Source organism: Seriola dumerili, unplaced genomic scaffold (assembly GCF_002260705.1).
Source record: "Seriola dumerili isolate Sdu_G_001 unplaced genomic scaffold, Sdu_1.0 BDQW01000665.1, whole genome shotgun sequence".
NCBI classification, from domain to species: Eukaryota; Metazoa; Chordata; class Actinopteri; order Carangiformes; family Carangidae; genus Seriola; species Seriola dumerili.
This window is the reverse complement of record NW_019174920.1, coordinates 373500-391515: the sequence shown is the minus strand read 5'-3', so window position 1 is coordinate 391515 and position 18016 is coordinate 373500. Positions and strand designations below refer to the sequence as shown.

At 38.7% G+C, this 18016-nt stretch overlaps 1 protein-coding gene across 17 annotated transcripts in view; it reads left to right on the top strand.

The window, feature by feature from the left end:
* Positions 1 to 18016, top strand: part of LOC111236397 (collagen alpha-1(XIII) chain-like) — a 165539-nt gene that overhangs the window by 52445 nt on the left and 95078 nt on the right. For all 17 annotated transcript variants that reach the window (XM_022765094.1, XM_022765098.1, XM_022765108.1 and 14 more), the window contains exon 3: positions 14139 to 14146. In XM_022765094.1, the coding sequence (XP_022620815.1) occupies positions 14139 to 14146 (8 nt within the window). The remainder of the gene's footprint in view (positions 1 to 14138; positions 14147 to 18016) is intronic.

Sequence of the window (18016 nt, the reverse complement as noted above, 5' to 3'; positions counted from 1 at the left end):
GCTCCAGTTTTATATTTTCGTATCTAATTTTTCAAAGCACTGTACTTCAGTTAATATGAGCTGCTTTTTCAACTACTTTACTATTTCTTTTTTTCAACCAAATGTATGACATTTTTCTTTCAACTAACATGTTTTTAGTTTTTTTTTTACATTTTGTATATTTTGTACAGTTTTGTGTTGTTGGTTACACTTTCCAATAACAACTTCGGCCTTTTTCAACCATTTCATACCATTCAACATCCAGCTTACAATTTCTGCTTTTGCTTTGCTTGAGCTACTTTAGCATTGATTCAGCAGTTGCTTCAACTTCTTCAGCATTGCTTCAGCAACCTCTTCTTTAGCTTCGTATTCATATTCTGTATTGAAATTTTTGGCGCGTAACTAGTCCCACAGCTTTGAGAAAACCCAGACAATATATATATATATATATGTATATATATATATATATATATATCAATGCGTGCGGCTCGATCGGGAATGGTGTGCCATGACTTATCTCAGCAATTCAAGTAACCATGGCCATGTGAATGGCAATAAAAGGCGAAAAAATTCCCATAGAGAATGTGGGGGTGTCTTCAAAATGACTAACTTTAGAGCTCAACTGCTGCCTCATACTTTAACATAGAAAAATGGTTGAAACGTTAACGATGGTGACGAGAAGTGTTAAATGAGTATTTTGACAACTATAGTTTACTTTTTGTATCACTTTTAGACTGTTTCAGACTTTATAATGGGTATGTATTGCACAGAATGTTCAGAGCGAGAGTGGATTACATCATCGCTAGAGTGGGAGAAGTTCTAGAACTCCTTCGAAAAATTCTGTTTAACTCGTCCTCATGACCACATATTGATCTGTTTCATAGAATGTGTCCACGCACATAACTATAAAATTAAAAAAACATCTTGAGGCTACCAGATGTATCAGTTCCCAGGTGAGAACAGCAACGAAATCAACCAATTAATTGGTAATGAGTCTAATTAGCCAATAAGAATCAGCTTTGTCCATTTTTCCCCTGACACTGCTTTAGTAGTGTGTGTATGTGTGTTTGTGTGTGTGGGTGTATGTGATGTCTGTTGCAGTTACAACAACACCATACCGAGTGAGCGAGAGAGAGGGAGGAGATAGTGCTAACTGCTAAGATAAAGTATATAGAAATATATATATATATATATATATATATATATATATATATATATATATATAGACAGAAACACATATATAAACATATATATATATATATAGACAGAAACACACAAACACCAGCTCCACGAATTGGATTAACCTTCAAAATAAAAGTCTCAACATGGTAAGAGGGAATTATTGACTCTGTTGTACAAAACCTCATGCAATTTATACTGCCAAACACAGAAGCACAGACACTTTCAAAATAAGAGTCTCCAAAAGGTAAGAGGCAAGGTAGGTCATAAAAGTTCGAATTTAGAAGCTATCGTCTATATAGGGATACAGTGGTATAGCTTTATTGCAGATCAACTTCTGTTAGGGCATATACATGTGTGTATACATGTCTTGCTATGGTTGTGGGGACAAATTTGGGTTTGAAACCATCAGTGTGAGGTTATTTTGGCTAGTCGTGACAGCCTCAAAAGGCTTTTTGAGGGACACCTGCAGTGACTGAGGTCAGTGTCAGGATAAGTCTTTATGACATGAATGAAACTGAAAGTAACATCCTTTGTACAGATTGAAACGAGAGGAGTGAAGTACACGCACCAAGGAGCAGGCACATTCAAACTTTCTCGGGGAATTTTCTAGTTAGACCACTTATTGTTCCAAGCTGCCTGAATCACAATTAACAATTCAAATGACAACTGTGACCAGCAGTTTATATCAGCATTTAGGCTTTAGAAAGGATGTCCCCAGTTGTCCCCTGTTTGTTTGTTAGAATAAAGAAACTGGTTGATCATTCTTCTTTATGCAGTGTGCCTCAAACTATCAACAACTACAAAGATGCACAATAGGCTAATCATTCTGTAAGACTGGGGAAGCACGTGGATGCTCTGATAGCACTGTTTTTGTCCCACCTCCAATTTGAAATTGTGTACATTCAGAACATGTATACTTTTTTTCCATTAGATGTTGTACAACTTTATTTGAAGCATTCTGCATTTGGATGGCCTTAAACTTTTTACGTTTTAATGAAAAAAAAAACTGAGATTCTGTTATTTGGACCCAGTAGTGCCAGTGTTGGCCCCCACATAGACCTGAGCTCTGTAAGTCCATCTGTTAGAAATCTGGGTGTGATTATGGACAGTGATTTTAAATTGGACAAACACATCAATTCAGCTGTGAAATCTAGCTTTTTCCAACTGAGGCTTTTATCAAAGGTCAAGTCCTGCCTGTCTTTTAATGATTTTGAAAGAGTCATCCATGCTTTTATTTCGTCCCGCCTTGACTACTGTAATGCTCTTTATGTTGGTGTTAACCAGAACTCCCTCTCACAACTACAGTTGGTCCAAAATGCAGCAGCTCGTCTTTTAACAGGAACAGGCAAGCAAGAGCACATTTCCCCCGTGCTGGCCTCCCTTCACTGGCTCCCTCTATGTTTTAGGATTGATTTAAAAATTTTAACTTTCGTTTATAAATCATTACATGAACTAGCTCCATTTTACCTGTCGGATCTTTTAGTGGCGTATGTACCTCTACACACTCTCAGGTCTGCCGACCAGTCGCTTTTAGTTGTGCCCAGATCCAGGCTAAAGCTCAGGGGAGACCGGGCTTTTTCAGTTGCAGCCCCCAAACTCTGGAACGAGCTGCCTCTACATGTCAGACTGTCCCCCTCACTGCCTGTTTTTAAATCACATCTTAAAACACATTTTTATTCTTTGGCCTTTGACTCAGTATGACTCTGTCTGTTTTCACCAGTTTGTGTTCGTGCTGTGTTGTTTTTATGTTATTGATTGTACAGCACTTTGGTCAACAGCTGTTGTTTTAAATGTGCTTTATAAATAAATTTGATTTGATTTGATTCTGATGTATTCACTATCTGTTTGAGGTGGTTCAGGCATCTGATCATGATGCTGGTATGTTGCCTTTGGATGATGCCTGGGCATGTCTGACATCTGGACTATCTTACTTAGTCTGCTTGGTTTCTTTTAACCATGAAGATGATATTCCTCTAACCATAACCTTGCTGTTTCTGGCTATGTGTGCTTTCTGATGTCCCGTCTTTTAATCATAGTCTGGAAGCAGGAGGAAACTTGACAACAGAAACATTTGCACTGACCACTGCAGTGTTTACAAGGGCAACTGGAGAAGCAGGCAATCTGAGAGAGCAGGGGATTGTGGGAGGCTGTGTTGAGATATTCTCAGAAATTCCACAGGTTATTCCTGGATCCACATGCTGGGACAAAGATAGTCTGAAGGTGACAGCACACCTGCCCACCACACCATTTTACTCTTTGTGACATAAAAGGTCAAGTAAACTGGGAATAAAGAGGACATTACCAAGATTGATTTGATGATTTGATGATTGCAGATGCAGAGGTGAAAGCCACTAGCCGCAATATTCTAGCAGAAAATTTGGGCACCTAGACTTGTTGGCATACTCTTTGTTTACTGTATATCATTTGATGGTACAGCAAAGTGTGCCACACATTTGGTTGTCTAATTGCTTTGAATATATGCAATAGCTAGTGTGAGTAAATGACTAAATCTAATAGGAACAGGAAAGGGGGAACGCCCATGACTTTGCATGTTGGAATGAAATGCAGATCTCCATTTCCGGCTGCATCTGTCCAAGTACCCTTACATAAGCAGAAACAACAGGTGTTAGCAATAGTTAGACAGAATTAAGCCCAGCAGAGGAGAAGGCTTGGAATAGATGGTATCAATGTAGTCAAGCAAATTCCCTTTTAGTGTGTGCGTGTGCGTTTATTAGTGTAAAATTTGTTTCATGTTGTGCCTACTGCTTGTTGTGCATAAAGCTGTTGCTTCAGTGTCCCCTTGTCAGGCACCAGTCCATGTGCTATATTTGAACTCCCTTCCCCCAGTCCCCCCAAAGTGCCTTTGGATCAAGGTGCTTTACAGTATGTCCCCTGGGTGAGCGGCTCCAGCCAACAGGATGTGATGGCAGGCCCAGAATGCGACAGGAATCTTGCTTACATGTTTGCTTTCCCCCTCTTCCATGCAGAAAAGGTTTGAGCTTACCCTGTAGGGACTGGATCACAACTGCAGAAATGACTAGAGTTACCATGCTCTGCTGTAACAGAGAGTTAATTTTGCAGATCCATTCTTATAACAGAAAGCTCACAAATTCTAAGATTGTTTCATGTGTCACAGGTAAGCACTTTAAAGTTATTGTCAGTGTATCTGGTAACGGAAAGTGTGTTTAAGTAATATAGGCCACATAGTGCTGCTTTAGATGACTCATATACTTACTACTGGAACAGCAAACATGTCTGATCAGAAATGCAACAAATATCTTTTTACTCTCACATTTGCTTACAAATAGCAAATGTCTAGGACATCTGCAGATCAGAATTTTATAGTTCCACAGGGGGCACAGGAGCATTGAAGGGGGTGGGGGGTTCTGAGGGGGAGACGTGAGGCAAATATAGAGGTGAAGTGAAAGGGACAGGTGCACACTGGTGTTCTAAAAACAACAGGAAGTTAGTTATTGCAGTTCGGCATGATGATTTGGCCACTTATCAGCACAGTTGCACTAGCTATCACACAGCTCATGGAGTCAGCTAAGGTTCTTTGGACCCACTGGCTGCAATTTACATCAAAATCATTCTTCTCTTTTCAAAGAAAATGCATTTACTTTTAATGTCATGGGAAGTGAAGCTAATTAGGTTGGGGCTCAGTACATTGTAAGTTGATGGAGCCCTCAGATCTTTGTTCTACAGACAATAGAAGTCACTTCCCCACAGTTGCTCACTGTTCACACCTGGGGACAACCCTCCCCCAGGGACCTCACTGACCAGTCAGTGTTGGTCAGTGTGTGACATGTGTACCCCCAGGGTGTCACCAGACAAAACCAGATCTCCTACTCTGTTCTTCCTCTTCTCTTTTTGGCTTGCTCAGGAACCTTTAGACTACATGAACTATGCTAACAAAGAAACCCCCCCCCCCACACACACACACACACACACACACACACACATCTGATGGCCTAAGTGGCCATTATGAGTAGTTTCTTTGTTTACCGCCATCTTGTGTAGTCTTCATTGTTTAGGTCATGTGGTCGCAGCAACCATTTTGAATCGGCCATCTTGCCTTTGTTTGTGTCCCCACACACACACACAAACACACACACACACACACACACACACACACACACACACACACACACACACCTGCATATACTTTAGATTAGACATTGTGTTTTACTCTGTCCCAAATGTCTTTAAGTATAATAACTGGTGTGTTTAATGTTGCACAAGTGTGAGTATTGCCAGCCTCTACTCAGTAGAACTCCAATCATTCAACCTTTACTTACTGTTGATATGGTAATTTGGTTATACAGTATATTATATAATTATTATTTTCCAGAGTTCCAGATTAATGGTAATAATTTGAGATTGAAGCAATATTGGCTATTTTGCCTGTTAGTTTTTAGGCTGGTGCCCCAGAGGACTTTAATCCATTTTAATGTTATTATTTAATAGTAATATTTTTAATATTAATATTTTCTTAATTTATGATAGCCAAAAAATTCATAGACAACCGAAGGTTCAACATATGTTGCCCCATGTCTGCCAGCCCAACATTATGGTGTCCCGCTCGTGAGGCAAAGCTCAGACCCAACAAGGATTTACCTTCTTAGGACATTATCCGTCATTGCAATCTGGCCAGTAGTTCCAGGTTGTTAAACACTACAAAGTCCACACACTGTCCATCTAACTGAACTCACTCCGTCCTCAGACCATAATCAGGAGAAATTCATACAAACAAAAGTGTATGAACTTTATCACTGTCTGCAGGAATATTTGCCAAGTTGTACTTTGAAATTTGTTTGCCCCACATCTGTTGAAAACAGCACAAACAACACAACATGACTGCTTGAATTACAAGAACTACACCTGAGGAACTACTCCAGGCTCACAAGGGTAGAATGTGTCACCTTGACTGTGTCATTGGTTAGCCTGACATGATTACTCATGTCAGGCTTCAGTGTTGAAGAAGTAAATACTCTGCACTCCCAGTCACTTTTGTTATATCATTCATGTTGAGCCTGTCTTTAAACTGTCTTTTCCTCGGTTTGAGGAAATTGATGTGAAATGTAAATTACATCTTTTGACACTAAAGCTCTGAACCTCTACTTCATTCTTATTCTCACCGTTCTTATTCTAACAGTTACTTTGGGTTGTCCATAAAAGTCTGTCTCTGTTCGTTGTTCCAACTGTTTTTCATTTTATGAGCTTATTTTTTGAGCTTTCAGGCTGGAATGGACCTGTCTGGGGAGCAGACAGAATAAAACGGGGGATTTGATTTGACATTTCACAGAGAAGATTTGTCATTAGTGATTTTCCCTACCTTGCTGTGATTGACGTAGCAACATCTTCAGTGACCTCTGTCTTGATTCATAAATAATTTATTCTCTCTCATTGAGCTTGTGGAAAAGTCAAGGGGCAGTATATTGGTTTTTATGAAAGGTCTATTTTATGGAGGAGTGTGAGTCATGGGCTGGGCCTGGCCGTCTGTCCCTTCCATGTCTGTGATGAGTGTTTTTGAGCTGGGTGCAATCTAAACTACCAAACAGGAAGTGTTTTTGTTTCCCTGTCTGGGGATATTAATAAACCCAGGTATTCAATAAATTCATTTTTGAGTATTTTATTACATAACATTTCACATAATCTAAGGGCTCGACTATAAACGATACCGATAATGTTACTGTACATATTGTTTTACTATATTTCTAAGTCCCAAAAACCAGGAGCCCACCATTTACACCTGTGGGGTCCAACAGCTGTTGGACCCCACAGGTGTAAATGGCTTTTTGGGGGTTTAGACTTGGTTTCACAGTTGGGGTTAGGTTTAGGTTTAGGTTTTAGGCATTTAGTTGTGAATGTTAAGGTAAACGGCTGGGAAATGCATTATTTCAATGACGGGTCCCCACAAGGACGTGTGAGTGTGTGCGTGTGTGTGGGTGTAGGATATAAAATACAGAGAAGATGATGTCAGTGTCCTTGAGTTGCAGTTTCTGTGACTCACTAAGGCCAGGAACAGGCACACAGTGCTGTGTTTAAAGGGATCAAAAAATCAAATAAGCATGGTTCACTTATATAGCATCTAGAGTAGATGTCTCTAGCTGGCTCAGAATAAAATATGTAGAGAAGCAACATCATAAAACATGTTGAAGATCAATTTTCTGGACCACTCATGGACAATCCATTGATTTCTTCAGACCAACAACCAGTCCAACAACATAGCAGGGGTGCTGGCTTGTTCTGCAATGCTACATGACCAATCAAATTGGATTGCTTTGGCCAATCAAATGTACATTGAAGAGCACATTTGAGGTTGATTGCATTGTAACAACACTTCTACTGGTTACCTTGTGATCTCATAATCAAAGTGATGTCTAGATTTCTGAGGGTAGGTTGAACAGAAGAGGAAAGAGAACCAAGACATTTCATCATCTTTAGGTCCAGCTTGGCCAAAAGGAAGAACTTGTGTTTTATCAGCGCTTGTTTGTACAGTTCCAGTACTTCAAGCTGATGGTTGGAGCTTCCAGTTCTCTTATGTCATTTTAATAAGCCTCAGAATTCGAATATGGAAAATTATTAGTGGAAGCACATTGTTCAAGTAATGCACTATTATGCATGTGCCAGTACGTTGGCAACGTGATAAAATAACTGCCCAATAGGAGCTGAGTATATAGATATTGCAGGTAAGGTTTTAAATGAGAAGTTGTGATTTAGATCATAATGAGAAACTGAAACTCTCCACAGAAACACATCAAGACAGGAATGATAAAACAAACCATACAAACCATACAACAAATAATGAAGACTTAATAAAATCAAGTCAATGTAGATAACAAATATCAAATCATTCAATCATGCAGATTGGCAGACAAACAAACACCATCTTACTTTTTTGAATTTCACCTTCAAAATAAGAGTGTCAACCAGGTAAAAAAAACTTACTGGAGATTTTATTGGGCAACTCTACCGCTACACACACACACACACACACACACACATATATATATATATATATATATGTGGAAATTTGGAAATTTCCCCACTGTGGGACTAAAAAAAGGAATATCTTATTGACAGAAAAACACGAACACCATCTGCATGAAATGGGTTAATCTCCAAAATAAAAGTCTCAACATGGTAAGAGGGAATTATCGGCTCTGTTGTCAAAATAAGAGTCTCAAAAAGGTAAGATGTAAGGTTGGTCATAAAAGTTCGATCTTAAAAGCTATTGTGTATGTGGAGATAAAGTGGTATGGCTTTATTGCAGATCAACTTCTGTTAGGGCATGTACATGTGTGTATACATGTCTTGCTATGGTTGTAGGGGCAAATTTGGGTTTTAAACCATCAGTGTGAGGTTATTTTGGACAGTTGTAACAGCTTCAAAAGACTTTTTGAGGGACACCTGCAGTGACTGAGGTCGGTGTCAGGATAAGTCTCTGCGACATTAATGAAACTTGTGTTATTGTTTGTTTTAAAGCAGAAATGTAGACACTGAACAAACCTCCTCCACATTTAAGAACCAGAACGTAAGTCACTGATGTCTTTAATCTGTGTCTGATCCCAAATGAGGACAAAAAAGGCTAAGAATCAACAAGTTCAATTAGCCAATCAGAATCAGCTTTGCCCATTTCTGCCCAGTAACACCTGCTCTCAAATTTGTATTGCAGTCAATGGGAGAGGTGGAGGGTACTCCCATCACTTTCTCAAAAACTGTAAAGATATAGGACAAAAGAAATCTCTACATTTTTGATATAAAAATTGTCTGTGAAGGTTGGAAATTTTTGGATTTAAAAGAGCTTGTCTGACTTTTTTGAGGAAAATTTTCAGAGATGGCAGTTCACAGTTAGCTCCGGTTAGTGAGTGGAGCTGTGCCTAAAGACAGCAGACATCGCTGAAGATGTAATAAATATCACCATCCTCTACACTGACGTTACAACAAGACCACACTGAGCAAGCGAGAGAGAGGGAGAGAGAGAGAAGCTAGTGCTAACTGCCTAAAGTAACTAGCAGATCTGAACAGCATGTAAACAACAGCTGAGTCAGTGAAAGTCGCTTAAAGGAGCAGGGAACTCCTAAGTGCTGGAGCAGAACTACTGTAAGTTTGAATGTACAGCAGGTAGTTAGAAACTGTGATTAAGAAAACAGCAGCATTAGCTGTGTTCAGACAGAGCAGCCACAAACTCTACCAGTAACAGAAACTGACTGTAGATGGGACATCAAACTGACATCAGCATGTCAGCACGTCAACATGTGAACAGCGTCATTACTATTAGTGAAAAGAAATCAGTAAATTACTGCGTAAAAATGTTCTCAAATAAAAGAACAAAGTAAGTCAGTTAAAATGTAAATGTGTTAATACATGTGAAAATGGGAAGAGGGGTAAAACATGTTATCGGGTGATAATAATAATATGTTATATTATATCTTTAGGTTACCAGATATATCAGTTCCCAGGTGAGAAATGCAATGAAATCAACCAATTCATTGTAGTTAGGCACTTTGGAACCTGAGCATACACCAGATAATTACTCATATACTTAGTTGGCAATTTATTATTAAAATAGTTTTAGACAGTTGTTGATTCAATTGATCACAGTGGAGGATGTAGTGTATATTATATTATACAGAGGTGTTTCTGTTATTTAGCCTACCTTCAGTGATAAAAATGGGGTGGTGGTGGTGAAGGGTGGGGGTGGTGGTGTTAGTGTGTGTGTATGTGTATGTGTATTGCAGTCTATGGGAGAGCTACAATGATGGTTGAACAGTTCCTGTAGCTCAAAGCACAAAGTAAATTCAATGTCTCCTGCTGTATTTACTGTTGTACTGTCCAGTCTGAACTGTAATCTCTCTCTATGAGCCCTAATTTGTAAACAGCCTTATGTGTGTGTGTGTGTGTGTGTGTGTGTGTGTGTGTGTGTGTGTGTGTGTGTGTGTGTGTGTGTGTGTGTGTGTGTGTGTGCGTGTGTGTGTGTTTGTGTTTATCTGTGTGGCTGTGTTTGCAACCCTCATAGACATCAATCAGTCTGTTAACAAGCATCAACTGTGTGCAGCTGGAAGACACAGAGCTCAGATGAACATGTGACATGAAAACAAACACATACAGGCTCTTATACTTGAGAGTAATGAGGGTAAGATTTAATGAGTATAATTAGCCAATAAGAATCAGCTGTATTCATTTCTGCATGGATACTGCGTTTGTAGAACTTGCCTGTGTGTGTTTGTGTGTGTTTGTGTGTGTATGTATGTATGTCTGTGTGGCTGTGTTTGTGAACATCACAGAGATCAAAGAGTCTCTTAATGAGCTGGTTCCAACACCTGTGTGTAGCTGGAAGACAGAGCTGACACAGATCTGGGTGAGATTTTGGCTCGGTGAGACTCTCAAACAACTGCTACTTGTGAAAAAACGGTAACTCCTATCAGAACCATGAGCAGATCATGCCTGGCACAAGAACTTCATGCACTGCATATGTGGCTTTGGTGTTTCTAGAGCCAAAAATATGGACACAGGGGCGAGTTACAGAAAAATGTCACTTTTGCATTTCTGGGGAAATCAGCTCCTGAATTTGTATTGCAGTCAAATGGAGAGGTGGTGGGTACTCCCACATATTGTATGAAACAGGACTAATTTTTCTACTATCAAGGAAGCTGTGATGTGTGTAGATTGAAATATGTGGCCGTGAGGACGAGTTAAACAGAATTTTTTCAGAGGCTTTCTAGAGCTTCTCCCACTCTAGCGATGATGTCATCCACTCTAGACTCAAACATTCTGTGCAATACACACCCATTATAAACTCAAAAATGAGGTTCAAACTAAAGCTGTGATCACTCAAAAAAATTTGAATACAAGCTTAATAGCTGAAAGGCTTGTCTACAGTTTAAATGTTTAATGAAGTATGTAGCTGAAAGTATGCGGAAGTAGTTAAAGTTTAAAGAGGCTGAAGATTTCAAGGATTTGAACATGATCTCCATTCATTTGAATGGTAAAAAAAATCGTAAAAAGCTTAATATTTCAAAAATTATAAATAATGTCAAAAAATTGAATACATCTGATAATCTACAGAAAAAGCCAAACGTTTTGATAGTTGAATGGTTTCTGTAGAACAAAATATGAAGGAGTAGTTAGAGATCGTAAAAAGGCATGAAGTATAAGAATAATAAATAGAAAATGCATTTCCTGCTGAAAATGCGTGTGAATGCTGAGAGCTGAATGAGATTTCTGAAGCAATGCTGAAGAAGCTAAAGCAAAAGCTGAAGCAATGTTGAAGTAGCTGAAAGTATAGCTGACAATTAAAAGTAGAACCTGCAAGCTGGAGGTTGAATGTCCTGAAATGGTTGAAAAAGGCCTGAAGTTCTTGATGGAAGGTGTGACAAACAGCACAAAATTGGAGAAAATATATAAAATGTAAAAACAGAAAAAGATGGCCTAAATTGGCTGCAAAAAAACTGAGAAATAAGAAATGTACTATCAAAACTTGTAATTAAACACCTGAAGAAGATTATTTACACAAAGCTAAAATAGTTGATAAAGCTGCTCATATTAACTGATGTACAGTGCTTTGAAAAATTAGATGCCAAAATGTTAAACTGGAAGAGCTGAAGTCCATTAGCTGCAAACGATGAGAACTGAAACATGTTGTTGAAACCCTTGAAAGCCAAATTATTTACCGCCATAGGTGGAAGTAGGAATAAAATGCCTTAAAAATGTGAAGAAGTAATCATTTGCATTAGTAACAGAAAGATGACCTGTATCTCAACAGTAGAAACTTTAATTTAATTTATCAATAAGCTGAATAATCGCTTAATAGCTGGAAGTGTTGTGAACAGTTTAAAGTTTGAATAATATCTGTAGCTGAAAGTATGCTCAAGTAGTTAAATTTCAAAGGCGTTGAAGTTTTGAAGGATTTCAACATTGTCTCCATTCACTTACATTGTAAAATATTGCAGAAAAAGCAAAAAAATTATGAATATTATCAAAAAGTTGAAAGAAAAGATGCATCTCCTGAAGAAGCTGAATGTTTTGATAACGGAACGGTTTATGTAGCACAAAGTATGCAATAGTAGTTAACAAATGACGGATAATAAAAGGAGGATCAGGAGTATAACACAAGTTGAGCATGTTAAATTCAATATGTCTGCTGCTGTATTTCCAGTTGTTCTGTCCAGTCTGAACTGTTATCTCCCTCTATGAGTACTAACTTATAAACAGCTGTCTGTGTGTGTGTGTGTGTGTGTGTGTGTGTATGTGTGTGTGTGTGTGTGTGTCTGTTTATGTGTTTGTCTATCTATCTGCCTTTCTGTCTTTCTACTTGTTTACAATTCTGTGTCTGTCTGCTTGTTTATCAGCTTGTGTGCCTCTCTGCTTGTCAGTATTCATGTGTGTTTCTGTGTCAGTTAGAATGACAAACTGAAATTAACTGCCGAATGCTTCCTGATTAAACCTGGAGTGAAACATATTTCTAGTGAAAGGTGTGTAAATCATTGTCTGTATTTAGTGTTGGAGCAGTCTGTACTGGACTTTGACAGAAATGTCAGTAAACACCACAGATATCAGAGGAGCCTCTAATCAGTTAATTTGAACCAGATGTGTGCCCCCTCCCTCAACTTAGAGGTTGCCATGCTGACAATGCTCTCTGTCTGTCTGGCTGCCCACCTGCTTTTCTCTCTGAAAAAAGTAGCACCTGGAAAACACACATTAAAGGTAATCACCTAACAGAATACACTCCAAAGATTTCAAACTTAAATTAACAGCCAATTGTTTCCTGAATGAAACTGTGTCTATCTACCTGTCTTTCTGCCCGTCTGTCTGTCTACCTGTCTACCTTTCTATGTGTCCGTTTGTGTGTGTGTGTGTGTGTGTGTGTGTGTGTGTGTGTGTGTGTGTGTGTAAGAGAGAGAGTCTCGCTGTTGAAGACACAGAGCTCATATAAATCTATGGGAGAAAGGGGTCAGCCAACCTCTCAAACTCCTGCCATTTAATACAAAATGGTACATTATATCAGAAAAATGATCACATGGTCAGCGCCGCAAGACTCTCTTGAACACCTCTATGTGGTTTTTTTGTGTTTCTAGATCCAAAAATGTGAAAACAGGAGTGAGTTACAAAGAGGGTCAGTTCTGGTTTTCTCCTGAAGTCTGCTCCTGAATTTGTATTGCAGTCAGTGGGAGAGTTGAAGGGTGCTTTTATCACTTGGAGGGTCACATTTCAAATTCTGTTAGCCTCTGTGCTAAGGTAGACACTTTGTATGAAATAGGACAAATTAGGAAGAAATTATGTGCCAAAATCGAAATATGTGGCCGTAAGGACGAGTTACACAGATTTTTTTCAGACAAATTTTACAGCTTCTCCCACTCTAGCGATGATGTGATCCACTCTAGCCCTGAACATTCTGTGCAATACACACCCATTATAAACTCAAAAGTGATCTGCAAAAAGTTAAATAGTTTAATAGCTGAAAGTCTTGTAAACATTTTAGAGAGAAAAAGAAGTCTGTAGCTGAAAGTATGCTGAAGTAGTTGAAAATCAAAGAGGCTTAAGTTTTCAAGGATTTAAACAGTCTCTCCATTCATTTGAATGGCAAAAAATTGCAGAAATAGCCTAATATTTTGGAAATTATAAATAGCAGAAAAAAGTTGTTATACATCCAATAAGCTTCAGAACAAGCTGAACGTTTTAAAAGTTGAATGGTTTCTGTACGGAAAAGTATGAAGGAGTAGTTAGAGATCATGGAAGCGCAGAAGAAATAAGAAAAAAAAAAAATATATATATATATATTATATATATATAAGAGTAATGCCTCTGCATTCACACTAATAAGTATGCAGAATAATAACATATGCCTTCAATGCTATTGCATTGCAGGCACATAATGAACATTTGAGGTATTCAGACTGTCTGTGCATAAAGTATGCTGTCATAAGCTATTAATGTTAATGTGTCACTCTTTTTCTCTTTCTCTTGTCTTGCAGGACCTCCAGTAAGTAGACCAGTGCTGTGAGTGACCTTCATGTGGTAAAGTGACTATGGTTAATTTTGTATTTTAGTGTGAAGTAAATGAACTAGAAAGTTCCCTTTATGACTCCCAGCTCCCAGTATGATGTCATTATAATGCCTGGCATCATACTGGGAACTGGGAGTCAGACTACAGTGGTAGTCTGTATCATGGCTCTTTTTTATGTCATGAACCAAATGTTTGTATATTTTATGGTTCTAAACTATGCTTGAACAACCAGTGGTCTAAGGTGTACCCAGCATCTCGCTGACTGAATGCTGAGAAAGGCTTCAGCCTCATGCAAATCTGCGCAGAATAAGCGCATCTTTGCTTGAATGCATGCAAATCGTTGAAATCAAGCATTTGGTTAAAGCATTTGTAAAACCTCCTGACTCCTTTGCCTCAGAGGCACAAGAAGAACATTGCTTCAAGCATCCAGATACTATGGGTTCTATCTTATACCTGGCACAAAGTGGTGCCAGGCACAACACAAGTTTCTTTGATAATTTCAGACCAGCGTAGTCATTTTCCCGTCCAGCACCCATGTTGTTTAAATAACAAATGGATTTCTACGCACATCTGAGCAACCGGGGGCATGTTGATAAAATAAGTTGTGGCCAGGTGTATTGTTGGCGAGATGCAACAATGTGACAGAGGAAAGTGATTGACCAACAGAAACCTGATCTGAAGTCATTGTTTCAGTATTTCACTGTTATTTTAAGGGGGCATTGTCTAGAGAGTAAAATGCACCTACATAGGTGGGTGCACAACACACTGAATTGCGGGTTTATCTGGCTTTTAAAGGAAATGGGCAATGGTACTATGATTGGTTTATTGCATTTGGCGCCCAAAACACACCCATGATTATGGGACTTGTACCCTTTTGAACCACTGCGGCCACTTTTTACGCTGCAACTAGCAAAAGTGGATTTCGACACACCTTAAGTGCTCCATGCACTTTAGAGCATGAACATTAACATAGAGCCCTATGAGTTTGTACAGTGACACTTCTAAATTCTCCTCTGTCAATTATCACTCCCTGGAAAATTTGAGGGATAGTTCCTACAAAAGGACATTTTAAGGTACATGAGGTCAGAGAACAAAACTGATTTTCCATTTTCATACACTTCCATCTCCACAGGATCCAGGCTCCAACTCATCGTCACATTCCACATGTCTCATATGTCTTATATGTCTATTATTTCTTGCTTGACATACAGTTACTGTGCCATAACTTTGGTAAGGCTGGATACTTAAGGTTTTAAGTCACCAAAAAATACAAAAAATTGTATAAATGAAAGTCATTTTCTCCTGAAATTAATTTGCAATAAGCTCAGCTTATTAAAAGGCGAACAAAAAGAAAACAAAAAACTGATGGTTTAACTACAGAATGTTTCAGATGTAAACTTATCCCTTTTCTAAAATTTTGTGTCTTGTAACAAAAAAGATTTATGAAATTAGCAGGAGAGCTGTAAAGGATATACAGAGCACTTTAGACTGTATGTAACAACTGGACAAAGGATGCCAAAAGAAGTTCTTTTTGCAGTAATATATATACTCTGATACATACAAAGCTTGGTTGTATAAAAGTATATCAACACAATTAATAGTAATATGGTAGTGTCCTCTGAAAGGTCAACATGGTCAAGACAGTTTGCAGTTTGCTCAACAGCACTAATTCTGGTGTCAAGGTTGTAGTGGTTTTCTGGGGAAGTTGGGTGAGTCTTAGACCGACAAAAGATTAGGAAAACCAGCAAAACCCTACAGAGGATATGGTAAACCCTCATTACCTATGTATACACAGGCTGAACACACAAAATAATATTCAAGCAACACTCAACACACATCAACTCAGACCCAAATTCCCTAATGTACTGAACATGAGCAGTGAAAAGGTTCTTAACCCCCAGCAATTTAATGAACAGTGCAAATTTCATACCCTCCTCATTTCAGTCCAACCCCTAAGTCTCTCTCAGTCCTGCCTGAGTCTTTGCGCGACGCACTGATTGTTACTAGAAAAGCAAAGTCACTTCACCTTCACGAGTGAGTCCACTGTTTGCAGCCTTTCTACTGAAATTAATCAATTTCATTGCCAAGCTTTATCTGATATAAATCCTGGTCTGACCTGACCCTTCCTCTCTTTTATGTTTCACAGATGAAGCATGTTAGTAGTTACAGTTGCCAGTATGAGATTGTTATTAGATGTTTTTAAAGCCTGATTGACATTACTGTGACAACCTTGTAAATTAAGCTCTCTGTTCTCAGTTCTTACCTATTGAGAAATTTTGAAAAATCTGGCTTTCCACAATTTTGCCAAGAACACATCCATTCCTTCTGATTTCTGAGAAGTAATGGTGAGGACAGTCTCAGGTCAGGGTAAATGTTTTATGGTTGTGTAAATATATACTACATCATGGTGTATTCCTGCTCTCGTTGACAAGAGACTGATTCTTGTCCAGGTTGCTTTTCAATCACAGGGCTAATATATTCTCCATGAATAGCATCCTTGGTAAAACATAATAGATCATGACTGTTCACAGGTCACATATCAGGGTCTTGGCACTGTTGGCCATGGGCATTGTGCATGTAACACACTTAACAATAATCAGAGATGATAGGAAACTCCCTCTGACTCTATGATGTTTATGATGTCCTTATGAAAGAAATATTTAATTTACACAAAAGGAGGTGGCATCATTAACTGAAGATTATTTGCTAATGTTTTCTTTTTTGTGGGTGTGTGTTCAGTCAAGTTCTGGCTAAAAAAATATCAATAACCATGGAGTAAATCAAAACTCTTTGCTCTCATCACACTTCTTATTGAGTTGAGAAGTGCCTAGGAGACCACATTTCCCACGCACCATGGTCAAATATATCCTTCTCCGACCACCCCCTTCCTGCCTACCCATTCATTCAGCAGCACTTACCAAATGGGAGCCACATGTTGGAGGGTTACTGTGTAATTCAAGTCAAAGGTTCCTTCCGGCAGTGGGTGACCTTTGCCCCCTCCAGACAACCCCTGGAGACCCAGTAGCTAATGGGCAGACACCTAAGTACAGCATGTTGTCACTCATCACCTGGCCATACACCTTTAAGCACTGCCCTCTGATACAGTAAAAATCCAACCAGTCAAACACTAGTCACACTCAGCCAGAACCCTCAACACTGAAGTGCAAGTACATTTCTATGGATGAGAGGACAGTACAAAATGAACACCTAGCAAAAGGACCCACAAGCTAGAAGATTGTGATTAGTATGATAGTGTTACCAACACAATGGCAGTTGTACTTTTCTTCTCCTGTCCCTACTGGTTGCTATATTGTGTATAAAAGTATTGGCGAAGAAGATTAGAAAAGAAAAAAGAAAAAACAGTTGACAAAGTGAAGGATTATACCTTTCCATTTGTCTGAATTCTTGTCTTTACGTTCTTAATTTAATTCTTAATTGTCATTCCAAAGCTGCAGTTTGATTAAGATCCTTTATTCATTTCCTGCTACAAAACTGTAAAATGCATTGATTTCATACATCGTAGATTAAAAGCAGGACAAGCACACGCACTTCTGCCTCCTCCAGGTGAAAAACAATTATGCTACCCCTCTATTTGCAATGTACCATAACAGCAATAAATAAGCCCCCCCCCCCNTAATTTAATTCTTAATTGTCATTCCAAAGCTGCAGTTTGATTAAGATCCTTTATTCATTTCCTGCTACAAAACTGTAAAATGCATTGATTTCATACATCGTAGATTAAAAGCAGGACAAGCACACGCACTTCTGCCTCCTCCAGGTGAAAAACAATTATGCTACCCCTCTATTTGCAATGTACCATAACAGCAATAAATAAGCCCCCCCCCC